Below are 25,460 nucleotides of genomic sequence, written 5' to 3'. Positions count from 1 at the left end.
CCGCCATTCTGACTTGGCTGATATGTTCCTCATCTGCTACCTATAATGTTACAGACCAAGAGCTAGATTGCAAAATCAGCCAGAGCATCTCCGCCCTAGAACACATGACCTTGGAGTAGGCAATTTAGCCTCCTGTGCCTAACCCCCTCAATGTGATTATGGCTGATCCCATCCTGGCCTCAACTCTACTGTCCTGCCCATTCTCCATAACCCTTCAACCCATCACCAAGTAAAACTCTGTCCAACTCCTCCGTAAATTTATTCACTGTCTCTGCATCCACCGCACTCTGGGGTAGCGAATTCCACAGATTCACAACCCTTTGGGAGAAATAGTTTTTCCTCAAATCTGCTTTAAATTTGTTACCTCTTATTCTAAAATTATGACCTCTCGTTTTAGAATGCCCCACAAGAGGAAGCATCAGCTCCATGACTATTTTATCCATATCTTTTAGCATCTTGTAGACCTCAATTTGACCTCCCCTCATTCTTCTAAACTCTAGAGAAAATAGGCCTAAACTGTTCAATCTCTCCTCGTATGACAAGCCCCTCATCTATGGAATCAACCTAGTGAGCCTCCTCTGAACTGCCTCCAATGCCACTACATCTTTCCTCAAATAAGGGGACTAAAACTGTGCACAATATTCCAGGTACGGTCTTACCAATGCCTTGTATAGTTGCAACAACACTTCCTTACCTTTATACTCAATTCCTTTTGCTATAAATGTCAACACTCCATTTGTTTTCCTTATTATCTGCTGCACCTGCATGCTCGTTTTCTGTGACTCATGCATGAGGACACCCAGATCCCTCTGCATCGGAGCACCCCAAAGTCTCTCCCCATTTAGATAATAAGTTGCCGTTCCATTTTTTCGACCAAAGTGCATGACCTCACACTTATCCATGTTAAACTCCACCTGGCACATTTTGGCCCACTCTCCTAACCTATCTATATCCATTTGTAAAGTTATTATTTACTCACTGCAACTTACTGCCCCACCTATTTTTGTGCCATCTGCAAACTTGGCTATAGATCCTTCTATCCCTGTATCCAAGTCATTAATATAGATTGTAAATAGCTGGGGCCTAAAGGACCGAATCCTGTGGCACCCCACTAGTTACATCTTGCCATCCAGAAAAAGATCCATTTCTTTCGCGACTCTCTATCTCCTGTCGTTAAGCCAGTCTTCTATCCAAGCTAATAAATTACCCCTAATCCCATGTGATCTCACCTTGTGAATCAACCTTCTGTGCGGCCGCTTATCAAACACTTTCCGGAAGTCCAGATATGCTACATCTACAGGATCCCCATTATCCACTTTGCTTGTTACATCTTCGAAGAACTCACGCAAATTAGTCAAACATGATTTGCCTTCAGAAAACCATGCTGACTCTGATGGATTACGCTTTGGCTTTCCAAATGTCCTGATATTATGTCCTTGATAATAAATTCTAACAATTTTCCAACAACTTCTAACAATCTTTCACCGTTCACCTCATGGACACTCCTGGAAGTCCCTCCAAATTATTTAACACCCAAAGAGAAATTAAGACATTCACAATTACTACTCCTTATAAGTGGTGTACACCTGGCAAGGGAGACTTCCTCCTGGATTTTGAAATGAGTAGTTGCTGCTGTGCCATTCTTGGGGACCCTGAGTAAATGTCAGCCTGTTAATTGAGATCATATAGTGGTCGAACAAACTACAGTGAACCCGAACATGCGAGGCAGGGCCAGTTGGGAAGGGTGAAGCAGAGGCTGAACAGTTAAGGCAGACTAAGGGGGGGGAGAGAAAGGGAAGGATGAAGCGGAGGCTGGACAGTGGAGGCAGGTTGGGGAGCGGGGGTGGGAGGGAAGGATAGAATGGAGGCTGGGCAGTAGGTGCAGACTAAGGGGGGGGTTGGGGCAAGAGATCGAATGCAGGCTGGACAGGTAAAGCAGGCTAAGGGGGGAAGGGGGTGGAAGGGAAGAGTGGAATGGAGACTGGATAGGTGTAGTAGGCTAAGTGGGCAGGGGAAGGGTGGAGCACAGGCTGAACGGGGGGGGGGCAGGCTATGGGGAAGGGGGAAGGGTGGAGTGGAGGGTGGATGGGGGAGACAGGCTGGGGGGGACGGGGTAAGAGTGGAATGATGGAGCCGAGGCTAGATAGGAAGTGCAGGCTAAGTGGACAATGGTGGAGCAGTGGCTAGAGAAGGGGCTGGCTAAGGGAAGAAAGGAAGCCAGATTGCCTGGTGCTTGTTTAGAAGTCATGCATGCCTTTGCACTGTTGTAGGGTGTAGGAGATCTATCTAGTCAGTGAGCAACATGGAAATATGGGTAAAGGTTGTGGTTGGTAAGTTCAAGAATTTGAACTCATTCCTAAGGATTTGAATGAGGGCACTGGGAGGCAGAGGGTACAATGACAGTGAGAGGAGGGACTTGGATCAGGTCACGAGGAAAGACGAGGCTCATGTGCGGATAGAGGATAGTCCCATGGGGGTGAGGGTCATGGAAAGTCGGGATGCAGCTGGCTTTGAGAACAGGAGGTGTCAGGGTTAGGAGGTGATCCCTGACAGCTCACTGACAGTGATGGGAACAGGAGGGGAAGAACAGGAACATCCACAAAAATTATAACTGGGTCCAGGGTAACAGAGGGAGGTCGAATGATTACAGGGCATGAGGAATGATAAGGCAGTGATTGTGTAGGAGGATGGGGGAAACAGGGGGAGGGTAGAAAGTGATTGACGCACTGGCAAACCTCACATACACCATGTTGAAGCTGTCATGTTTGTTAGACAGTTTGTAAAACCTCTCGAGCATTCAATATGGGAGATCCCTTTTAAGGCGGCAGAAGTTAATTCTTCATTTATTGGGGCAAGAGAAGGAGAACCCTTGATGGAGTATGGATTTATTCATAGTTTTGGGTGCTAGTTGAATGCATGTAGCTGAGAGATAAGATGATTAAAAGTGTATTGACTGTGGGAATCCAGTCACTGTTTCACGTAATGAATTAGCCATTGTATTCCAGTGTATTCAGCACTAGGAATGCTCGTGGTCTAATCAACTAATCAGTTACAGCAAGGTCTCCAGGCCCAGCTGTGTAACATGGAATGCGTGAGAAACATATCAGGTAATTTTCCTGAGACTGTGCACGCAGACGCTGAGCTAGTTTTGATAGGCACCAGTCAATCTTAAATAATGTCCAATATTTGATTAACAAATCTCCTCACAGTAACAAACATTCATTTGAACAAACCAGGAGGTCTCAGCTGAGAATTAGAAACCAATGAGAGTAAATGAGGGCTTAAACCAGAGATACGAGTTCCTTAAAAGTAGAACCTCATGGTCAAGGTCTTTGTTCCCGAATTCCTGAATCATCTATCTGTTTGTTTGTGTTAGTATTTTCTTTATGTTTTCTGCTTTTTGCCATGTGTTCGGCCTTTTTATGTGTTTGATATTTTGTTTCTAAGTTTTCCATTCAGTTCTTCAAGTGTATTCAAGTGAATAATTAGCAATAAAGTCGTATTTTGACACCTCCAATCACCTGGACTATTGAGTCTTATTAGAAGGTAAAATAAGTGCCCCAACAACCCTATAAGTTATTAGTCCACTCCCTGGAAAACCAGATTTAGCTGAGTTCTCATATAGAGGTTCTATAAACCAGCATTGCTCCTTGACTAATGGATTGCATACCAGAGAGAACCCTTCAAGGTCTGGAGCTGCTGTACATTGTGGGCGGATTGGCATCTGCTGCTGTTACAGACATGGATGGAGAGAGGTAGGGAAGCAGGTGGATGCCTCGAAGGATGATGGATGGCAGCAAAGTTCTGACTCCAAACCTTCATTCTCCTGGGTAAATGGTCATGGCTGACAAGGGATACGTGGTTAATGCTTTTTATGATTCCAAGGCAATGATCTCTCCTCCCGGCTGTTTTGGCAGCTTCCTCCTCAAAGCTGGTTAGGACTTGAATATTGAGAATGCTGCCGCTGGTCTGAGCCTACACCCTCCTGTTCGGCGGAATTTTCCTAAAAGGTGGCATCGTGTCAAGTTCTGACTGATCTTCTGACACTTTTGTCATTAAAAAAAATCAGGGACACGTGTTTTGTGCCGTTACTCCAGCGGGGTAGGGCTTCTGAGTCAGCAAGCCTGAAATGACGCCCAATCTCACAGTGCAGTTCAAGGCCCCTTTCCACATTCCCCCCCCCCCCCCCCCCCCCTCCTGCTCCCTGACATCGTTATCCCCGCAGACATGGGGAACAACCCTTCAACACAGAGGGCCAAATTCATTCCCATCACTCAGTGGGCAGAATACCGCCCCCCGTGCATCCGGGTACTGTCCAGCCATGTCCCTCACCACCCAGGAGCTATATTCACCTCTAAGCCCCCGACGTGGTCATCACGAATGTTTTCCGTTTTTGAAAACCAGTAGGGATATCCACTGGTGTGCGGGGGGAGGTTGGGGAACAACTGGTGTCCCCGGAAGCAACAGAGTTAAGCCGTTTTTGAAAATTTCACAGAATCCCAGAATAATAAGATGCAGAAGAGGTCCTTTGGCTGATTGAGTGTGCACCGATGCATGAAAAACACCTGACCTACCTAACACCATTTGCCAGCACTTGGCCCATAGCTTTGAATGTTGTGACATGCCAAGTGCTCATCGAGGTACTTTTTAAAGGATGTGAGGCAACTGCCTCTACCACCCTCCCGGGCAGTGCATTCCAGATCGTCACCACCCTTCGGGTAAAAAAGATTTTCCTCACATCCCCACTAAACCTCCTGCCCCTCAACTTGAACTTGTGTCCTCCCGTAACTGATCCTTCAACTAAGGGGAGAATCTGCTCCCTATACACCCTGTCCATGCCCCTCATAATCATGCACACCTCAATCAGGTCACTCCTCAGTCTTCTCTGCCCCAGCGAAAAAAAAACCAAACCTATCCAACCTCTCTTCATAACTTAGTTGTTCCATCCCAAGAAACATCCTGGTGAATCTGGAAGCAGATGCATTAACGGCGTTCAAAAGGCATCCTAACAAACACATGGGTATTGAAGGAATCGGCACGAGGAACTGCTGAGGGTTTTTGAAAAGGTTGGTATCATGAAATGTACAGGCTTGGAGGGCCAACAGGCTGTTCCTGTGCTGTATTGTTCTTTGTAATCTCCTCTGCACCCTGTCAAGTGCAGTCACATCCTTCCTATAATCAATTAAAATCCATGGTGATCAAGCTCATGCTGGACCTGAATCTGACCACACTGCCGGCGGAAGACAAGGAAGATCTCAAATTGAGATCTCGCCGCCGCAAATCCCATTATGGCCCTCTTGCTAGAAATAGCAGCCATACAAGAGAGGCGTCAAAATCCTTGCTAACTTATATATTGATAATATTTTTGCTTCTTTTGACTCGCTCTCTCAACAATATGGTCTGCTCCACAAACATTTCTTTGGCTACTTGTAAATCAGAGGTTTTGCGCACAAACAAAAATCACTTAGTTTTCTTTCTTGCCCCCAAATCACCGATAGATATTGGGCTGGATGACGTCCGGTGGTGGCCATGGAGTGAGTGGTCGCTTATTTGGTAGCTGCCGCTCGATTGCTTGGATCGTCGACTTCGACGACGGGGAGAATGCCTGTTGTGACAAAGGAGCTAAAGGAGTTTATGGAACGGGGGGGGGGGGGGGGGGGGGGGGGATCCGTGGCGGTTTGGACGACCAAGAGTGAAGGAATTTTCTTTTTCTCCCATGTACACAAAGTCTACGCCCGGATTGATTTTTTCGTTTCAACAGAGCTTTGCTGATGGGGGTGGTGGATGCTGAGTATTCGGCAATTGTTGTGTCAGATCACGCCCCACACTGGTGGATTTACGGGTGAGCAAGGAGAGAGATCAGAGTCCGCAATGGAGATTGGATGTAGGACAGTTAGCGGATGAGATTACCTAGAATTATTTTGAGATAAATGACACGGGGGAAGTTTCGACAGTAACGGTGTGGGAGGTGCTGAAGGCAGTAGTTAGGGGGGAGCGGATTTTGGTACGGGCTCATAGGGAGAAGGTGGAGCGGGCAGAGATGGATAGGCTGGTTAGGGAGATCCTCCAGGTGGATAGAAGGTACTTGGAGGCCCCGGGTGCAGGGCTGTTGAAGGAGCAACAGAAACGGCAGATGGAGTTTGGTCTGATATCTACAGGGAAGGCGGTGGGGCAGTTGAGGGATGATATGTGAGTATGGAGAGAAGTAGGATGCTAGCACACTAGCTCAGGAAAAGGGAGAAAGGAAGAGTGAAGGACAGAGGGGGGAAGCACGATTTTGGACCTGGGGGTTCAAGGAGTTTTATTGTCGATTGTATGAGTCGGAGCCCCCAGATGGGGTGGAGGGGATGAGGCAGTTTTTGGAGGGTTTGCAGTTTTCGATGGTGGAGGAAGGGTTGGTGGACGGGTTGGGAGCCCCGATCGGGATTGTAGAAGTAGTAGAGAGATTGGAGGCCATGCAATCGGGTAAAGCCCTGGGACCAGACGGCTATCCAGTGGAGTTTTACAAGAAGTTTTCTGGGATGCTGGGCCCGCTGCTGGTGAGGGCATTTCATGAGGCAAGGGAGCGGGGTGTTCTTCCCCCAACAATGTCACAGGCTTCAATCTCACTGATCCTGAAGTGGGAGAAGGACCCAGAACAATGCGGGTCATACAGACCAATCTCCTTACTAAATGTAGATGCCAAATTGCTGGTCAAAATTCTGGCCTCGAGGATAGTGGGCTTCGTTCCGGGGTGATAGGGGAAGACCAAACGGGGTTTGTCAAAGACAGGAAGTTAACGGCCAACGTTAGAAGGCTCTTGAATGTCATCATGATGCCCTTCCAGGGGAGGGAGGTGGAAGTACTGATCGCTATGGACAGGGAGAAGGCCTTTGACCGGGTGGAGTGGAATTATCTGTGGGAGGTCATGGGACGGTTTGGGTTTGGGCAAGGCTTTGTTGACTGACACCAGTGGCGAATGTGCGGATGAACCGGGAGAGCTCAGACTTCTTTAGATGGCACCAGGGTACAAGGCAGGGATGCCCTCTCTCCCCACTGTTGTTTGCCTTGGCCATGGAGCCATTGGCGATGGCACTGAGAGCGTCAAAGGACTGGAAGGGGCTAGTCTGGGAGGGATGGAACACAGAAGCTCATTATATGCAGACGACCTATTCCTGTATATTTCTGACCCTTAAGGGGGGGATGGGAGACATTATGCAGATCTTAGGGGAACTTGGCCAGTTTCCAGGGTCCAAAGTGAACATGGGTAAGAGCGAGGTTTTTGTGATCCAGGTGAGGTGAAGTCATTTGATAAATATTCCATCAAAAAAAGTGTAAAAAATAAAAATCCTACCTCACAGAACATTGGGAGCTTTTTGGCAAAATCCACGACCCTTGTAATTGCGGGCGTGATTATTTTTGTAAACTCACTGAACGCTTCCAGGTCTACCTTGCTCCCTTCAGGTGCATTCACTATTGGTGCTTGCCCGATATCTTCAGGCTAGAGAATGAACAAAACGGTACATGTGATTATTGATTCATGAAATTATTTGTGCACTTCCCAGTCTTAATATCACTTTTCTGTTCTATTACGGCAATAAGTAGTAATACTGATCAAGCAATCAACATTAAGTTTGCCACATCCTCCATGCACCATCAACTGCTTTTTAAAAATTCAGTTTCATCCCTCATTTCTTTCAATGAAGAAGCTGACACACTGTCCTTTGATTTCATGGATGTTGGGTGGCATTTGTTCAAAGGGTTTTGAGTTAAAACGTTGGAATTTTTGGAAAAGGAGAAAGCCCATTAGGGCTTTAAAACCAGACTTAATAAATCAACCTCATCCAGTGGGGTTGTCAGATGAATCTAAATCTGTACACTCTTTAGCTGCTGGGCCTGCCAACGAGGATCTGGCCAAAAAAAGGCTCATTCACTCACAACCTCCATCCCAGCTGCAGCCGAATCTGCTGCCTTATTTCATGACCGGACACTGTGCTGCACATAGGAATTCCGGGGTCTGCAATAGATTAATACAGCATTGTGTCCAATCCTGGAATAAAGCAACAGGGTCACGAAGGAGTTATGGTCAAAGAACATCAGGAAGCTGGAAAATGTGTGAAAAGTGACGTTGGTCAGGGAGAAGATATGGAGAAGGATGTGCCACTGAAGTGAGAGGATTTTGCGTGTCCTCTCCTGCTCCTAGATTTATTTCCTGCTCCCTAAGCCTCCAGTTTACCACTAGCTTCCCCAAGCTTCCAGCTGGCAGTTCCTCTTGTGGCCTCACTCGCTTCCTCCTTTACACCGTCCCCTCCCTTCTCCCTTGCTCACAGCAAGGGTTTGGGAAAAGGAAGCAGGAAAGGCAGGGAGCAGGAGGGTCAGCCAGCTGGAGGGGTAGTGAGTGAGAGGGAGCAGGAGAGGAAAGGATCTAGCGGGAGAAGCCGGGGAGCAGGAGCTAAGTAGAAAGAGTTACATATTTCATATTTGTCCATTTATTTTATTAAAAATTTTTTTTTTAAAATTCTTTTTCACATTTTCTCCCGAATTTACACCCACCAACAATAAACAATAATCAGTAACAAATACGTCAATCCCCATATCAATAACAACATCCCATCCTCCCACCAAACCCCAAACAGCAGCCTGCATGTTTACATAGACAAATGACAAAAAGGAATCAGGGATTACCCATAGTCACCCTTAATACACACAGCCCCCCTCTCGCCCATCCCCCCCAACTAATGTTCAATGTTATCCAGTTCTTGAAAGTGCATAATGAATAATGCCCATGACTTGTAGGACCCCTCCGTCCTTCCCCTCAGTTCAAACTTAACCTTGTCAAGAGTCAAGAATTCAAATAGGTCCCCCCACCACGCCAGGGCGCAGGGTGGAGAGGCTGCTCTCCATCCCAACAGAATCCGCCTTCGGGCGATCAACGAGACGAAGGCTACGATATCTGCCTCCGCACCCGTTTCCAACCCTGGCTGGTCCGACACCCCGAATATGGCCTCTCGGGGACCCAGGTCCAGTTTCACATGCACCACCTTGGAAATCACCGTAAAAACCTCCTTCCAGTAATCCTCTAGCTTTGGACAGGACCAAAAGATATGAACGTGATTAGCCCCCCCCCCCCCCCCCCCCAAACACTGCAACGCTCACACACATCTTCTACTCCTTCAAAGAATCAGCTCATCCTCGCCCTCGTGAGGTGTGCTCTGTATACCACCTTAAGCTGTATCAGCACCAACCTCACACATGAGGTGGAGGCATTTACTCTCCGGAGCACCTCACACCAGACCCCCTCCTCTATAACCTCTCCCAACTCTTCCTCCCACTTTGCTTTGATCCCTTCCAGTGGTGCCTTATCCGCTTCCAAAATAGCTCCGCACACCGCTGACTCTACCCCCTTCTCCAGTCCCCTTGGCGTCACCACCTCCTCCAGCAAAGTGGAAGCCGGTTCCTCTGGGGAGGTCTGTATCTCCTTTCTGGCAAAATCTCGAATCTGCATGTATCTAAACACTTCTCCTTGCTCCAGACCATGCTTCGCTTCCAGCTCCCTCAACCCTGCAAACCGACCCCTCAGAAACAAATCTTTTAGCGTCTTAATCCCCTTCTCTTCCCATCTCCGAAAATTTCCATCCCACGCTCAAATCTGTGGTTCCCCCGAATCGGCATTTCGCTTGACCCTGCCCCCAACCCGAAGTGTTGGCGAAACTGCCTCCAGATTTTTGATGAAGTTATAATTACCGGACTCCCTGAGTATTTTCCTGGAGCTATCGGGAGCGGCGCTGTTGCTAGTGCTTTCAGTCCCGACCCCCTGCACAAACTCTCCTCCATTCAGACCCACTGGGGATCAACCCCTCTGACCCAGCTTCCCACCTTCTCCACATTCACCGCCCAGTAGTAGTACATCAGGTTCGGAAGACCCAAACCCCCTGCCTGCCTTCCCCTCTGTAGCAGCACCTTCCCCACTCTGGCCACCCTGCCTCCCCATATGAACGAGGTAATCCTTCCCTCAATCTCCCTGAAAAAAGCCTTTGGCAAGAAAATCTGTAGGCATTGAAAAATGAACAGATATCGTGGCAACACATTCATTTTAACCACCTGTACCCGACCTGCCAGTGACAGAGGGAGACCATCCCACTTTGCCAGATCGGCTTTCACTCTCCGCACAAAACTAGAGATGTTGTACCTGCGAAGCCTCCCCCACTCACGGGCCACCTGCACTCCCAGATACCTAAAGTGAGTCCCTGCCCTACGGAATGGCAGCCCCCCTCCCCCCCATCCGTGCCCCACCCCCGGCCGAGACACCACAAAATACTCACTCCTGTTGAGGTTCAGCTTGTACCCCGAGAAGGACCCAAATACTCGCAGTAGCTTCAATATCCCTCATATCGCCGCACTCGGTTCCGACACATGCAGCAGCAAGTCGTCGGCATATAAGGATACCCTATGCTCTATCTCCCCCTACCCCCCACCCCTGCACTATTCCTTTTCATGCTCCCGAACTTCTTAATGCGATGGCCAACGGCTCAATCGCAAGTGCAAACAGCAGGGAGGGCATAGGGCATCCCTGCCTCGTCCCACGGTGGAGAGAAAAGTATCACGAGCTGATGTTGTTTGTGTGGACACTCGCCTTTGGCTCCTTATATAATAGCTTTACCCAGTTCACAAATCTTGGTCCAATCCCAAACCGCTCCAGAACTGCCATCAAGTACTCCCATTCTACCCGGTCAAACGCCTTCTCGGCGTCCAATGCCACAACTACCTCTGTTTCCTTCCCTTCCGCATGTGCCAAAACGACGTTCAAAACCCTCCTAATGTTCGAAAACAGCTGCCTCCCTTTCACGAACCCCGTCTGATCCTCACCTATCACATTCGGGAGGCACTCCTCCAGCCTACTCGCCAGTACCTTCGCCAATACGTTTGCGTCCACATTCAGAAGTTATACGGGCCTATACGACCCACACTCCGTCGGATCCTTATCTTTTTTTAAGCAAGAGTGAAATCGATGCCTGCCCCAAGGTTTGTGGCAACACCCCCTTCCCTATCACCTCTTCAAACATCCCCACCATCAGGAGTGCCAGCTTATCCTTGAATTTTTTATTTCATCGGAAACCCTTCCGGCCCTGCCACCTTCCCTGACTGCATCCTCCCAATTGCATCCTTTAGCTCCTGCTCCACTATTGCTCCTTCTAATGTAGCCCTGTCCCCCTCCCCTAGCCTCGGGTACTCCAACCCATCTAGAAATTCCTGCATCTCACGGTCTCCCCCGGGTGGCTCTGGCCTGTACAACCTCTCATAAAACTCCTGAAAACCTTGTTAATCAGCTCCGGTGCCACCACCAACTTCCCAGCCCTATCCCTCACCTGAAGAATGTACCTTGCCGCTGCTTCCCTCTGGAGCTGACCTGCTAACATACGCCCGCCTTAACTCCATGTTCATAAACTGCACCCCTTGCTCGTCTCAGTTGGCGCACCGCCTTCCTGGTGGACAGTCGGTCGAAGCTCGCCTGTAGTTCCTTCCTCTTTTCCAGCTTCGCTGGGTCCCCATCTTCTGCATAATTCCTTTCTACCTCCAACATCTCATCTATTACCCTCTGCCGCTCCAACCTCTCCTCTTTGTCCACCCTGGCCTTAAACAAAATTACCTCACCCCGACCACCTTCTTTAGAGCCTCCCAGACAACTGCCTTCGACACCTCACCCGTACAGTTGAAACCTACATATTCTTTAATTACCTTTTCAATTTTCTCACAGAACACTTGGTTCCCCAAAAGCCCCACATCCAGTTTCCACCCCGGCCTCTGCGCTACCCCCTTCTCCAGCACCATATCCACCCAATGCGGAGCACGATCTGACACTGCAATTGCAGAGTATTCCGACCCATTGACTCCAGCCAGCAAAGCCTTTCCCACCACAGAAATGTCGATCCGTGAGGACTGCTGAGAAAAACGAGTACTCCCGTTCCCTTGGGTGCAGGAACCTCCAAGGGTCCACCCCTCCCATTTCCACCATTAGCCCAGCCAACGCCTTTGCCCCCCCCGATGGGACCAACGAGCGCGGCCGTGACCTGTCCAACCTTGGCTCCTGCACCAAGTTCCAGTCCCCCCCACAATCAGCTTGCGTGTGTCCAAGTCGGGGATTGCCCCACACAACTTCTTCGCGAATCCCACATCGTCCCAATTGGGACCGTATACACTTAACAGCGCCACTAATCACCCTTCCAGCGCCCCTGTCACAATCACATATCTACCCCCCTGATCTGCCTCCACCTTCTCCATCTGGAAGCGTACCCATTTGCTGACCAACACCGCTACCCCTTGAGCCCTTCCGCCAAATCCAGAGTGAAACACTAACCGAGCCCTTTTTAAGTCTCACCTGGTCCTTCACCCTCAAGTGAATCTCCTGCAGCACATCGGCTTTCAAACTTTTAAGATGCGCAAGCAGGCTTGAACTCTTGACCAGACCTCCTAGCCCTATCACGTTCCACATGCTATCCTTACTGGGGGTCTCTCCGCCCCCCCCCCCCCCCCCCCCCCCCCCCCCCCCCACCTTTCTTATCCACCATCAACATACCACCTGGCCCTGCCCCATAAGCCTGACCCGCCCCTGTCCATTGTTAACATCGAACCCCTTCCCCCCCTTTCAAGAACCCCCCCCCCCTACATTTCCCCTTGAAAAAACATCTCCCAGCATCAATCCCTTCCCCCCCTCTCGATTGCCTCGTAGGCCCATTGAAGCCTGCTATCCAGGCTCCAACGTCCGCAGCCCTCCTCTCACCTCACCTCCGTTCACTAGCTGACTTTAGTTAGCAAGCGCGGGTGGCTCCCCCCGCCAAGATATCTCGTCCTCTTCCACCCAGTCCCTGAGAAAGAAAAAACAAAACCAACAATCCCACCCATACAATTCACGAACATAAGATTTAACCGTCACAACACAGAACGCCAATCAACCCAACCATTAACTTGAACACTGTAACAATGCAAACATAAGTAAATTAAAATACACATCAGTAAAAAGAAAGTTGTAGCATTTATACATTTTCCAGCTGCTCAAACACAGTCCACAGTCTCTCTTCCAGTTCCACTCCTCACGTCTGCCCCAAGCCTTCTGCCCTCACGAACGCCTCAGCCGCTTCCGCTGTCTCAAAATATAAGTCTTTGGTGTTATACGTTGCCCCCAACTTCGCCGGGTATACCATACCAAATCGCACCCCCTTTTTGTACAATGCCGCCTTCACCCGCCCAAACGCCCCTCGTCTTTTTGCCAACTCCACCGTCAAGGCCTGGTAGATCCGAACCGCAGTACCATCCCACTTCACTTCGCGTTTCTGCTTCGCCCAGCTTAATACTGTACCCTCTCCTTCATGCCAAACTTATGGAAACAGATAATTACTGCTATTGGCGGCTCCTTCACTTTGGGCTTCGGCTTTAATGACCGATGAGCTCGGTCTAGTTCGTACCAGAGGGTTTCTCACCCTCCCCCATCAGCTCCGCCAACTTCTTAGCAAAATATTGTGTTGGCCTTGGGCCCTCTGTCCCTTCGGGCAAGCCCACAATTCTCAAATTGTGCCGCCTTGAGTCTTCGAGCTTTGCTCGGAGTCCTCTGTTGACCTCCACCACCCTCTGCAGCTCGTCCGCCATCGAGGTGACCTCGTCGATGTGCCGTGACACGGCCTCCTCCACTTCCTTCATCTTCTCGCCCTGCTCTCTAACCTCGACGATGTCCTTGCTACCGCCACCCTCACCGGGACGATTGCCTCCTCCACCAATGACTTCAATGCGACCACCGTCTCCTTCCTCAAGGCGACCACCGTCTCCTTCCTCAAGGCCTCCATGTGCCTCGCGAACTGTTTTTCCAGCTCCACCACCATCACCTCGATCATCTTCTCCACTGTAAGTAGTACGGCCCCGCCTTGCGGTTCGACTTCCGCCATCTTTTCAGCACTTTTGCTTGTCCTCTCTTTCAGCGGTGAACCCGCGTTTCCTCCTTTCTTCCATACTGCTCTTTGCATCCTTGAGCAGCTTATTGTTTTTCCTTTCTTTTCTTTCCCCTTCCACCCTCCTGTCCTTCATCAATCTGAATTACTTTTTTGAAAAAAAGACAATTTTTCTTCCTTCACACAAAAAAAAGGGGAAAAAGGGGCGAGAGAAAAAAACTTTCACCAAACTTCTTTAAACCTTCTTTCTCTTCTCCTCTACATTCCCTCAGAGCTCCCCTGGGACCGGACTTCAGCCTTCTTACTTCATCCTAGGTGGGAGCCATCCGATGTGGGACATCCCACCTACATCGCGCACTGGCCTCGTGCCTGCCGCCTCGACCTCCTTTTAGCTGCTCTGACTCCCGCGCCACGCTGTGCCGAGCGCCTCTGCCCCCGCCGCCCGACACCCATGCGGGGTTCTTTGTCAGTTTTTAAACTGGCCCCGCTAGCTGCCCATGACGGCCCCAAAGGCCGACGATAGCCGGGGGGTGAATGATGACTCGGGGAAATCCCCGAAAGCACCGCAAATCGTGGCCACCGGTGGGAGCTCTTCTTAATGCAGCCGCCCTGCTCGCCCACGCCACCGGAAGGCCATTTATTTTATTCTAAGCATTATTTCATTTATGAAGACAGAAATGTGGGAATGTGCAATGTAGAACGTTTTAAACTTTTTTCTCTGATTAAAAAAAGGTCCTGCAGAATCTCTTAGATTGGTGTTATTGGAAAAACTTTATTTGTTTCCACAATTCAGTTACAATGAGTTAAGTGAGGGTTAACGGAATAGGTGAATAGTTACGAAAATGAGTTTGATAATTAACTAGAAAATAGGAGGGAAGACTGATTAATCATCCCAATAAGACATCCTGCATTGCATTATAATTCTAAGTCTCCATGAAAATGTTACCCGATCTTATCCCCTTTTTAAAAAAATACATTTAGAGTACCCAATTCTTCTTTTTCCAATTAAGGGACAATTTAGCATGGCCAATCCAGCTACCCCGCACATCTTTCTTGTCAGCTTCACATTCCCATCTCAGGGTTCTGACTTATGTGATTCATCGGTCAACTGCAGGAACGAGAAAAATACATTGACACTCACTTTTATTTCAACTGTACTTTAAGCACCTTGGTACTGAAGAAAGTTTTGGGATTCCCACAGCTTCTCTATTTACCTGTGGAAATTGTTATCTTCTCAAAACACTTGCAAACTATAGAAAAGCAAAGGACACTGGTTCTTTTCTGAATGCTCAAAATGAACAAATTCTGTCCAATTTTTCATCCACTTCAGAGAAACTCACCAGAAACTTTCGCTTCTGTTTCCAATGACTGCCTTGAGCATTGGTGCCCATGTGGGCCTCTGTTACAGTTCTGATAAGTTCCCATTCCTCCTCGGTTGGCTCAGGTTTGTTTACAAGTGTCTTTGTCAGTTCCTCGCGACGTCTCTTTTCTCGGTTTTCTTCTATTAGTTTACGTTTCGCTAACCGTTTGCCATCATCCAACACCACTGATTACACAAAGAAACCGACACAATGTTAACACTCATCCGTCTACATTGCAGTCATTATCTTCCCTCATGTTACTACATTAACATATTACAATAATATTACTGATGTCAGTTTCACAGATTCTCATTGCAGTGATTTCAGTAAGTTCTGTTAGAATCATAACTGTAAAGATTTATAAACTGCCAAGATTTCACAGGTTAAAAGGAAACCACAAAAGATGCAACGAAAGAGAAAATGCTGCAAAATCTCAGCAAGTCTGGCAGCATCTGCAGGGAGAGAAAAGAGCTAACGTTTCGAGTCCGATGACTCTTTGTCAAACCTAACAGACAGACAAAGTGGGAAATATTTAGACTGTGGAGTGAGAATGAAAGATGAGTCATAGCCACAGAAACCCAGGGAAACCGGGTGCTAATGGCCACAGAAACCATGGGGAGAGGTGTTAATGGCAGTCCCCAGAGAGGACAAAAGATGTGAAAGGTCAAACAGCAGGGAAACTAACATCAGAGGATGAGCTGTAGATGTGGGGGTAAGGGAAGGGGGAAGCAAAGTGGAGAAAGGTGAAGGAAAGGTGGATAAGATTGGGGGGGGGGGGGATTAAATGTATATTAAGAAAGAAAGAAATGGTAAAAGACAGTTAAAATGAAATGAAAACAAATGGGTTGGGGTGGGGTAGAGCTGATCATCTGAAGTTGTTGAATTCGATGTTCAGGCTGGAGGACTGTAGCGTGCCTAACCGGAAGATGAGATGTTGTTCCTCCAGTTTGCTTTGCGCTTCACTGGAACATTGCAGGAGGCCAAGAACAGACATGTGGGCATGGGAGCAGGGTCCTTTGTTAAAATGGCAAGCAACGGGAAGGTCAGTGTCCTGAATGCGCACAGACCGAAGATGCTCAGCAAAGCGATCACCCAGTCTGCGTTTGGTCTCTCCGATATAGAGGAGACCGTCTTTTTACACAAAAGATGCAAGTTTGAAATAAAAAAAACAAAAAATTCTTAAAAATAAAAAGTGCAGCAGATTTAACAGTAGCTGAATCCCCTCTCTCATCACCTCAAACATTTGCCTATTTTTCTGTTTTGGATACTCCTGAGCATTTCAAACATTTGCTTTACACTTTAGAAGAGAATTCAAAGCGTTATACTCTTTCATTTTAGTTGCTGTGGTACAGTGTACAACAATAACCTGATGGGGAAGGGACAGTGGAATAAGTTATTTTTAGCGATTGGGAACATTGCAGACGACACAAAGATTGGCTGAGTGGTGGATAGCGTAGAGGATAGCTATAATCTCCAAAATGATATTGGTGCGTTGGTGGAGTGGAGTGGGCGATAAAGTGGCAGATGGATTTTAACACAAAGAAGTGTGAGGTCAGGCATTTAAGGAGGTCAGTTATAGGGAGTACACAATGAATGGGAATATATTTAGAGGGGTAGATGAAGTGAGAGATCTTGGCATACAAGTACATAGGGCCCTAAAGGCAGCAGTTCAAGTAGAATATGGGCATAATTCAACTAAATGGGATCAAAGTTAATTGTGACCGCGTTTAGCAGCGTGTTTGCGCCGCAAAATGGCTATAAAACTCCACTCGCATTAAATAAGGAACCTCAGTGGGGTAAGCACGCCTGAGGCCGAACATAGCCCCGTTTTCTCCACTGAGGAACTCCGATCGCCGGAACTCCTCAGTGTAGTGCGAGAAAATGGTGTCCCGATGTCTGAGGCCCCCAACACAACCCCCGACCGTCCCCCACCGCAAAACTCAATGCACTATAGGAGGGTTCCCCCTCCCAAACGTACGGGTACCACCCCTCTCTATCCCCCCTCCCCCAGGGCACCCCCCACCCAATTACCAGCACACAAGAAATGCCAGCTTGGCATGTCGGCATTGTTAACCTGCCAGCTGGCAGTATCACCTAGGCACCTTGGCATGTTGGCATTGTTAACCTGCCAGCTGGCAGTATCACCTGGGCACCTTGGCAGTGCCAGGCTGGCACTCAGGGCCAGGGGATACCAGCAGTGCCAGGGTACCATCCTCCCCAAAGGACATGCATCTGAGGACCTCCAATCCCCTGGGAGACCCCACGAGTGCCGTTCTGTCTGGTCCCCATTTGTGAAGATCTCCAAGGTGAAGGAGGTAGATCCCATGCCTTGGGTAACTCAGGAATCTGCACATTAAAGTGAGACTAGCTGTCTCTCTTCAATACATAGATTTGCAAGGGCAGCACGGTGGCCTAGTGGTTAGCACAGCTGCCTCACGGCGCTGAGGTCCCAGGTTGGATCCCGGCTCTGGGTCACTGTCCGTGTGGAGTTTACACATTCTCCCCGTGTCTGCGTGGGTTTCGCCCCCACAACCCAAAGATGTGCAGAGTAGGTGGATTGGCCACGCTAAATTGCCCCTTAATTGGAAAAAATAATTGGGTACTCTAAATTTATTTAAATTTTTTTTAAAAAAACAAAAAAAAACATAGATTTGCTAAAAAGTGATCCCAGCCACGTTAGATCTCGCGAGGCGTTGCAGACAGGGTAGATCCCGGGAGCGGGGACTCCTGGCTTCTATCGGCCATGCTGCGCCACAGCGAGCTGCTTTTTGAGCGCAGTGCGGCTGTTGAATCACTCCCAAGGTTGTAAAGAAAGCATATAGAATGCTCTCCATTACCAGAGGTATAGAATATAATAGTAAGGGTATAATGTCGGAATTGTATAAAACATTGGTGAGGCCACAACTGGAGTATTGTGCCCAATTCTGGTCACCACGTTACTGGAAGGATATAACTGCTCTGGAGAGAGTGCAGAGGAGGTTTACAAGAATGATGCCAAGGCTAGAAAAGTGTAGCTACGAGGAGAGATTAGATAGATTATTGTCCTTGGGACAAAGAAGACTGAGGAGTGACTTAATTGAGGTGTGCAAAATTATGAGGGTATATGATAGAGTGGACAGGGTAAAATTGCTTCCCTTGGTGAAGAATTCTAGAACCAGGGGACCTGGATTCAAGTTAAGCAGCAGATGTAGAGGGGACATGAGGAATAAATTTTTTTTTACGCAGAGGGCAGTAGGTGTCTGGAATTTGCTGCCTGGTGGTGGAGGAGAGACCCTATCCTCTTTTAAAAAGTACCTGAATCTGCACTTTAAGTTCTGTAGACTATGAGGCTATGGACCAGGTGCAGGAAGGTGAGATTAGAAAGAGCACCCGAGTGTCCTCGGCCTGGCACGGACAAGATGGGCTGAATAACCTCCTTCTGTGCTGCAACCTCTCTGTGGTTATAAAAGTGGAAAACAGAAAATAGCTAAAATATCAATATGAATGTTGCTTACAGTCAGTAGCCATGCCAACAGCAATGCACTTTTTGAACCGGCATTCCTGACACTGATTTCTTGTTACTTTGTCGATGATGCATTCTCCCTCATATTTACAGCTGTATGCTGGGTGAAGGTTTTTCTGTATGGTTCTCCTGAAAAAACCCTAAACAAAAATAATCAGGATTTAGAAGGTACACTTTCCTTTCGGCCAGCATATTATTTTGTGAAATGGCATCTTAAAAATAGAGGGGATAGTGTCCCAAGATCTTTCCAGTTCACAGCTGTTGTAAATCTAATAGGAGTGCACAGGAAAGACCACAAATTAGGCTAGGACTACACCAAGATGATTGTGGGACTCAAAAGGATGAATCTTCTGCCCACCCATTGTAATGGCAGAAACAATGCGCATGACTCCTATGCCCCTAGACTTTCACTTGGCAAGTGCCTCATTGGTTGTGTTAAGAAACCAGTGCATTAGATAACCAATTGGTGTTTGCAGTGCACAACTAAGAAAGATTGTGCAACGGTCTTTAAGTTTTGGCTCCTTTAGACTTCCGGTGTGCACCATGGAGTGAGTGGTCACACACACGGCAGCTCCTGCTAAGATCACAGAAAGGAGCTCTTTTTAAAGCAATATGGAGTGGAATTTTTATGAAAAAGTATAGGTGAATGTAGGAGGAGTTTTTTCACCCAGGAATGATATGTTTCTTGGTTTCCAGTCCTGCAGAAACAGTGTAGGATTTGGCTGGGGCTGCAGCAGATAGAGACAAAAGCCAATTCAGCATGCAGGCGGGGGAAGGGCTGTTTTAGAGGCCTCAAGCTGACCTGGGGGCCCTTGTGAAGGCTGGATTCTAGCAGCAAAGGGAACAACTGGAAAATATCTCACCAAGGGCTCTTTTAAGGGCTCGCAACGGTGCTGATTTTATTTTTCCCCAGGTGGGAACGCAGCTTCGGCGCTTGGCAGCTGGTGGATGGGCTGGACTAGCAGTGGAGCGACCAGAAAATTAACTTTGCAGCAGAAGAAGGTGTGAGGCAAAAAGGACAAGATAGCGGCGGGCGGGGAACCGGCAGCGTGGCAGCAGTGGGCGAGGGAGCAGCAGGAGCTGCTTCAGCGCTCCTTCCAGGAACTAAAAGCTGAGATCCTGGAGCCGTTGAGGGCATCGCTGGACAGGCTCGAGGCGACTCAGACGGCTCGGGTGGCGGAGATTCGGGAGCTGCAGCAAAAGGCTTCGGAGAACGAGGACAAACTCCTCGGCCTGGCGGTGAAGGTGGAGTCGCACAAGGCGATTCACAAGAAATGGTTGGCAAGGATGGAGGAGATGGAGAACCGCTCCCGCCGGAAGAATCTGCGGATTTTGGGCCTCCTGGAGGGGCTGGAAGGTTCGGATTTGGGGGACTACGTGGTCCTGATGCTGAACTTGCTGATGGGCGCGGGGTCGTTCCGGGGACCCCTGGAGCTGGAGAGTGCCATCGGGTGCGGCTGCGGAAGCCCGGGCCGAACGAGCCACCCAGGGCGGTGCTGGTCCGCTTTCACCGCTTGGCCGACCGTGAGTGTGTGCTTCGTTGGGCGAAGAGGGAGAGGAGTAGTAAGTGGGAGAATACGGAGATCAGGATTTACCAGGACTGGAGTGCAGAGGTGGCGAAGAGAAGGGCTGAGTTTAACCGGGCGAAGGCAGTGCTCCACAAGAAGGGGTCAAGTTTGGCCTGTTACAGCCGGCACGCCTGTGGGTCACTTATAAAGACCGCCAACTTCATTTTGACTCTCTGGAGACCTGCACTTTTGTCCAGGCAGAGAAGCTGGACTTGAACTGAGGCCTGGGGGCTGGGAAATGTTGTACGCAGCCCGGAGGCTTTGTCCTCCTTGATATCCTTTCGCTCTTTTTGGTTCTATTGGACAATGTTTTTTTTTGCTGTCTTGCCTTTTCTTTTCTGCTTTTTGGGACTATTACCTGTTTACTTGAGCGTTTCATCATATCATGTTGGGATTTTTATTATTTCACTGGTTGGGGGTTTGGGTGGGGTTCGCAGCCCTGTTGGGTCATGTGCCTGTCTTCCCGCGTTTTGGGTCGGGCTTGGGATGGGGGGTGCGGGCCTCTCTCCCACCCTGGAGAAGCAGGGGGTGGGGTCGGCATTGGGGGAATGGTTGGGGGACACTGGGGAGGGTAATTGGGGTGGCGGGAGCAGCCGGGGTCAGCAGGAGTCGGCTGACTTACGGAAGTACAATGACCGGAGTTACGCAGCTAGGGGGGCCCTAGCTTGGGGGGGGGGGGGGGGGGGATGGGGACGGTTGGGGGTGGGGGGGGGGAAAGAGTGGGGGGATACTGGGTTGCTGCTGGATTGGCCAAGGAGGAGCTGGAACGTGCAGAGGGGATCAGGATGGCGGTCTGTCGCTGTGGGGAACGGGCTGAGCGGGGGGCACGGGCACGTGGCAGACTACGGAAGGGTGATGGCTAGTCGACGGGGGAGGGGGGCAGGTGGCTCTCCGATCCGGCTGATCACCTGGAATGTGAGGGGACTGAATGGGCCGGTCAAACGGTCCCGCGTGTTCGCGCACCTGAGGGGGCTGAAGGCGGACGTGGCCATGCTTCAGGAGACGCACCTGAAGGTGGCGGATCAGGTCAGGTTGAGGAAGGGGTGGGTGGGCCAAGTGTTTCATTCGGGGCTGGATGCAAAAAACAGGGAGGTGGTGATCCTGGTGGGGAAGAGGGTGTTGTTTGAGGTGTCGAGTGTGGTGGCAGACAGCGGCGGGAGATACGTGATGGAGAGCGGCATGCTGCAAGGGTAGCGGGTGGTGCTGGTCAATGTATATGCCCCGAATTGGGACGATGCGGGTTTCATGCGGCGCATGTTGGCCCGGATTCCAGATTTGGAGGTAGGGGACCTGATAATGGGGGGGGGGGGGGGGGGGGGGGGTTTAAACACGGTGCTGGATCCGCCACTGTATCGATCCAGTTCCAGGACGGGTAGGAGGCCTGCGGTGGCTAAGGTGCTGAGGGGGATTATGGACCAGATGGGAGGGGTGGATCCCGAGGCCGAGGGAATTTTCATACTTCTCCCATGTACATAAGGCCTACTCCCGGATCGACTTCTTTGTTTTGAGTAGGGCACTGATTGCGGGGGTAGTTGACGCTGAGTACTCGGCGATAGCCATTTCTGACCATGCCCCGCATTGGGTGGAACTCGAGCTGGGGAGGAGAGGGACCAGCGCCCGTTATGGCGCTTGGAGGTGGGGCTGCTGGCGGACGAGGATGTGAGGGGGCGGGTTTGAGGATGCATCGAGAGGTACCTGGAGGCCTTCGATAATGGGGAGATCTGAGTGGGGACGGTCTGGGAGGCGCTGAAGGCAGTGGTTCGGGGGGAGTTGATTTCCATTCGGGCCCACAGGGAGAGAGGGGAGCAGAGAGAAAGGGAGAGATAGGTGGGGGAGATGGTGAGGGTGGACAGGAGGTACGCGGAGGCCCCAGAGGAGGGATTGTCAAGGGAGTGGTGCAGCTTTTGTGCTAAGTTTGACTTGTTGACCACCAGAAAGGCGGAGGCTCAATGGAGAAAGGCTCAGGGTGCGGTGTACGAGTATGGGGAGAAGGCGAGTAGGATGCTGGCACACCAGCTCCGTAAGCGGGATGCGGCTAGGGAGATTGGTGGAGTTAAGGACCGGGGAGGAAATGTGGTGCGGAGGGGGCAGACATAAATGGGGTCTTCAGGGACTTTTATGAGAGACTATATCGGTCTGAACCTCGGGCGGAGAAGGGGGGGATGGGGCGCCTTTTGGACCGGCTGAGATTCCCGAGGGTGGAGGAGGGACGGGTGGAGGGTCTGGGGCGCCAGTTGAGCTTGAGGAGCTGGTTAAAGGGATAGGGAACATGCAGTCGGGGAAGGTGCCGGGGCCGGTTGGGATTCCGGTTGAATTTTACAAGGCGTATGCAGACCTGCTGGGCCCCCTGTTGGTTAGAACCTTCAACGAGGCGAGGGGGGGGGGGGAGCTTTTCCCCGACGATGTCTCGGGTGCTGATCTCCTTGATCCTTAAGCGAGACAAAGATCCCCTGCAGTGTGGGTCATACAGGCCGATCTCACTCCTGAATGTGGACGCCAAGTTGTTGGCAAAGATCTTAGCCACGAGGATAGAAGATTGTGTGCCGCAGGTTATCCAAGAGGATCAAACGGGGTTTGTGAAGGGGAGGCAGCTGAACACTAATATACGGAGGCTCTTGAACGTTATTATGATGCCGGCGGTGGAAGGGGAGGCGGAGATAGTAGTGGCACTAGATGCGGAGAAGGCCTTTGATAGGGTTGAGTGGGGGTACTTGTGGGAGGTGCTGGAAAGGTTTGGGTTTGGGGAGGGGTTTGTCAGTTGGGTGAGGCTGTTGTATGAGGCCCCGATGGCAGGTGTGGCCACGAATAAGAGGAGGTCGGAGTATTTTTGACTATACCGAGGGAAGAGGCAGGGGTGTCCCTGTCCCCCCTACTTTTTGCGCTGGCAATTGAACCCCTGGCAATGGTGCTGAGGGAGTCGGGGGATTGGAGGGGGCTGGTCCGGGCTGGGGAGGAGCACCGAGTGTCGCTCTATGCGGATGACCTATTGTTGTATGTGGCGGACCCGGTGGGGGGAATACCGGTGGTGATGGGGATTCTCCGGGAATTTGGGGATTTCTCAGGGTATAAGCGAGCTGTTTGTGGTACACCCAGGGGACCAGGAGGGGGGGATTGGGAGGCTCCCACTGAAAAGGGCAGAGAGGAGCTTCAGGTACTTGGGGGTTCAGGTGGCCAGGAGCTGGGGGGCCTTGCATAAGCTAAACCTCACAAGGCTGGTGGAGCAAATGGAGGAGGAGTTTAAAAGGTGGGACATGCTGCCGCTGTCTTTGGCGGGTAGGGGGCAGTCAGTCAAGATGACGGTACTTCCGAGGTTTCTGTTCCTGTTCCAGTGCCTCCCCATCCTTATCCCGGAGGCCTTTTTCAGGCGGATTAACAGGAGCATTACGCGGTTTGTGTGGGCACACGGGACTCCAAGGGAGTGCAGGAAGCGAAAGAGGCCGGTGTTCTGGCCTTTGCGTCCCTAGTAGCCCGGCGGAGGATTCTTCTTCAGTGGAAGGATGCAAGGCCCCAAGCGTGGAGGCCTGGGTCAACGATATGGCGGGGCTTATTAAATTGGAGAGGGTGAAATTTGCCCTAAGGGAGTCAGTGCAGGGGTTTTTCAGGAGATGGCAACCATTCCTAGATCTCCTGGCAATGACGGGCGTTAATTTATTGTTTCTCTTTTGTATTTACGGTGGGGGGGTTCTGTTTTTTTTTTTGTTCTTAGAATTTTCTGTTATTGTTTTCTTTTTTGCGAAAATGTGAAAATTTGAATAAATATTATTTAAAAAAAAAGTTTTGGCTCCTTTATACAGTTGCTCCATGATAAAATGTTTTACCAGTCCAGACGCTGAGGGCCGAAAGCAGTGGGTGGGCAGTCAAGAGTGAGGATTTTAAAGGAGAAATAAGCATCTTGAAATGCTGGAAGGGGGATAAGGTGCCAGAGGAGCATAAGGAAAATCCAAGGTGTGATTCTTGAGTTTGGAAGGTATTGCCACAAAGCTTTCTACGGTGTATCTGGCAGATACACGGCAGTTACTGTGCCTCGGGATGGATGGAGCGAATGGTTAAGTTGATGGATAAGGTGCCAATCAAGCAGACTGCTTTGTCTTGAATGGTGTTGAGCTTCTTGAGTGTTGTTGGAGCTGCACTCAACCAGACAAACAGAGAATGTTCCATCACACTCCAGACTTGAGCCTTTTAGATGGAAAAAAGCTTTAGGGAGTCAGGAGGTGGGTTACTTACTGTAAAACACAGCCTCTGACCTGCTCTTTTAGCCACAGTGTTTATATGGCCGATTCTGGTCATTAGTAACCCTCAGCATGCTGATGGTGGGGAATTCAGCTTTGTCAATGTTGCTGAATGTCAAGGGAGATGGTTCAGATTCTCTCTGGTCATTTCCTGATATGTCTGTAAAGTGAATATTACTTGTCATTTATCAACCCGTGTGTGAATGATGTCCAGATCTATACAGGATTGGTTCAGTTTCTGAAGAGCTGTGAATGGGAGGGAACATTGTGCAATCATTAGTGAGTATTCCCAATCTGCGTATGATGATGCAGGGAATGACATTGATAGAGCAGCTAAATTTGTTTGGACCTAGGACACTACCCTGAGGAACTCCTGTACTGATACCCTGGGACTGAGAAGATTGACCTCCAACAACTATAATTTTCTTCCTTTGAACTGGGTATGACTCAAACTAGTGGATTTTGTTTCCCCCTGATCGCCATTGACTCCAGCTTTCCGAAGGCTCCTTGAAGTCGCACTCAGTCAAATGCTGCTTTGGCGTCAAGGGCTGTCACTCTCACCTCACCTCTGGAGTTCAGCTCTTTTGTCCATTTTGGACCAAAGCTATGAAGAGGTCAGGATCCAAGTGGCTCTGATGGAATCCAAACTGTACATCGGTGGGCAGTTTAGTGCTGAGCAAGTGCTGCTTGATAGAACTGTCAAAAGCATCTTTCACAAATTCACTGACAAATGAGAGTAGAGTGGTGGATTGACCTCATTGGATTAGTTCTGCTTTTTATGGAAGTCATATCTGGGTAATTTTCCACAGTGTCAGGTAGATGTCATTATTACAGTTATACTGCAACAACTTGGCTAGGGACGCGGCTAATTCTGGAGCCCAATA

The 25,460-nt window shown here is 49.7% G+C and overlaps 1 protein-coding gene across 4 annotated transcripts in view; it reads right to left on the bottom strand.

Annotated features, from left to right (window-relative positions):
- LOC119966114 (thyroid hormone receptor beta) overlaps window positions 1–25,460 on the bottom strand; it is a 290,813-nt gene that overhangs the window by 21,707 nt on the left and 243,646 nt on the right. For all 4 annotated transcript variants that reach the window (XM_038797341.1, XM_038797342.1, XM_038797343.1 and 1 more), the window contains 3 exons: window positions 18,772–18,919; window positions 15,257–15,462; window positions 7,334–7,480 (listed from right to left, as the gene is read on the bottom strand). In XM_038797341.1, the coding sequence (XP_038653269.1) occupies window positions 7,334–7,480; window positions 15,257–15,462; window positions 18,772–18,919 (501 nt within the window). The remainder of the gene's footprint in view (window positions 1–7,333; window positions 7,481–15,256; window positions 15,463–18,771; window positions 18,920–25,460) is intronic.

The sequence above is a fragment of the Scyliorhinus canicula genome, chromosome 5 (assembly GCF_902713615.1).
Source record: "Scyliorhinus canicula chromosome 5, sScyCan1.1, whole genome shotgun sequence".
In the NCBI taxonomy this organism is placed as follows: Eukaryota; Metazoa; Chordata; class Chondrichthyes; order Carcharhiniformes; family Scyliorhinidae; genus Scyliorhinus; species Scyliorhinus canicula.
Note: the sequence above shows the minus strand (reverse complement) of the source record. Positions and strands in the feature narration are given on the sequence as shown.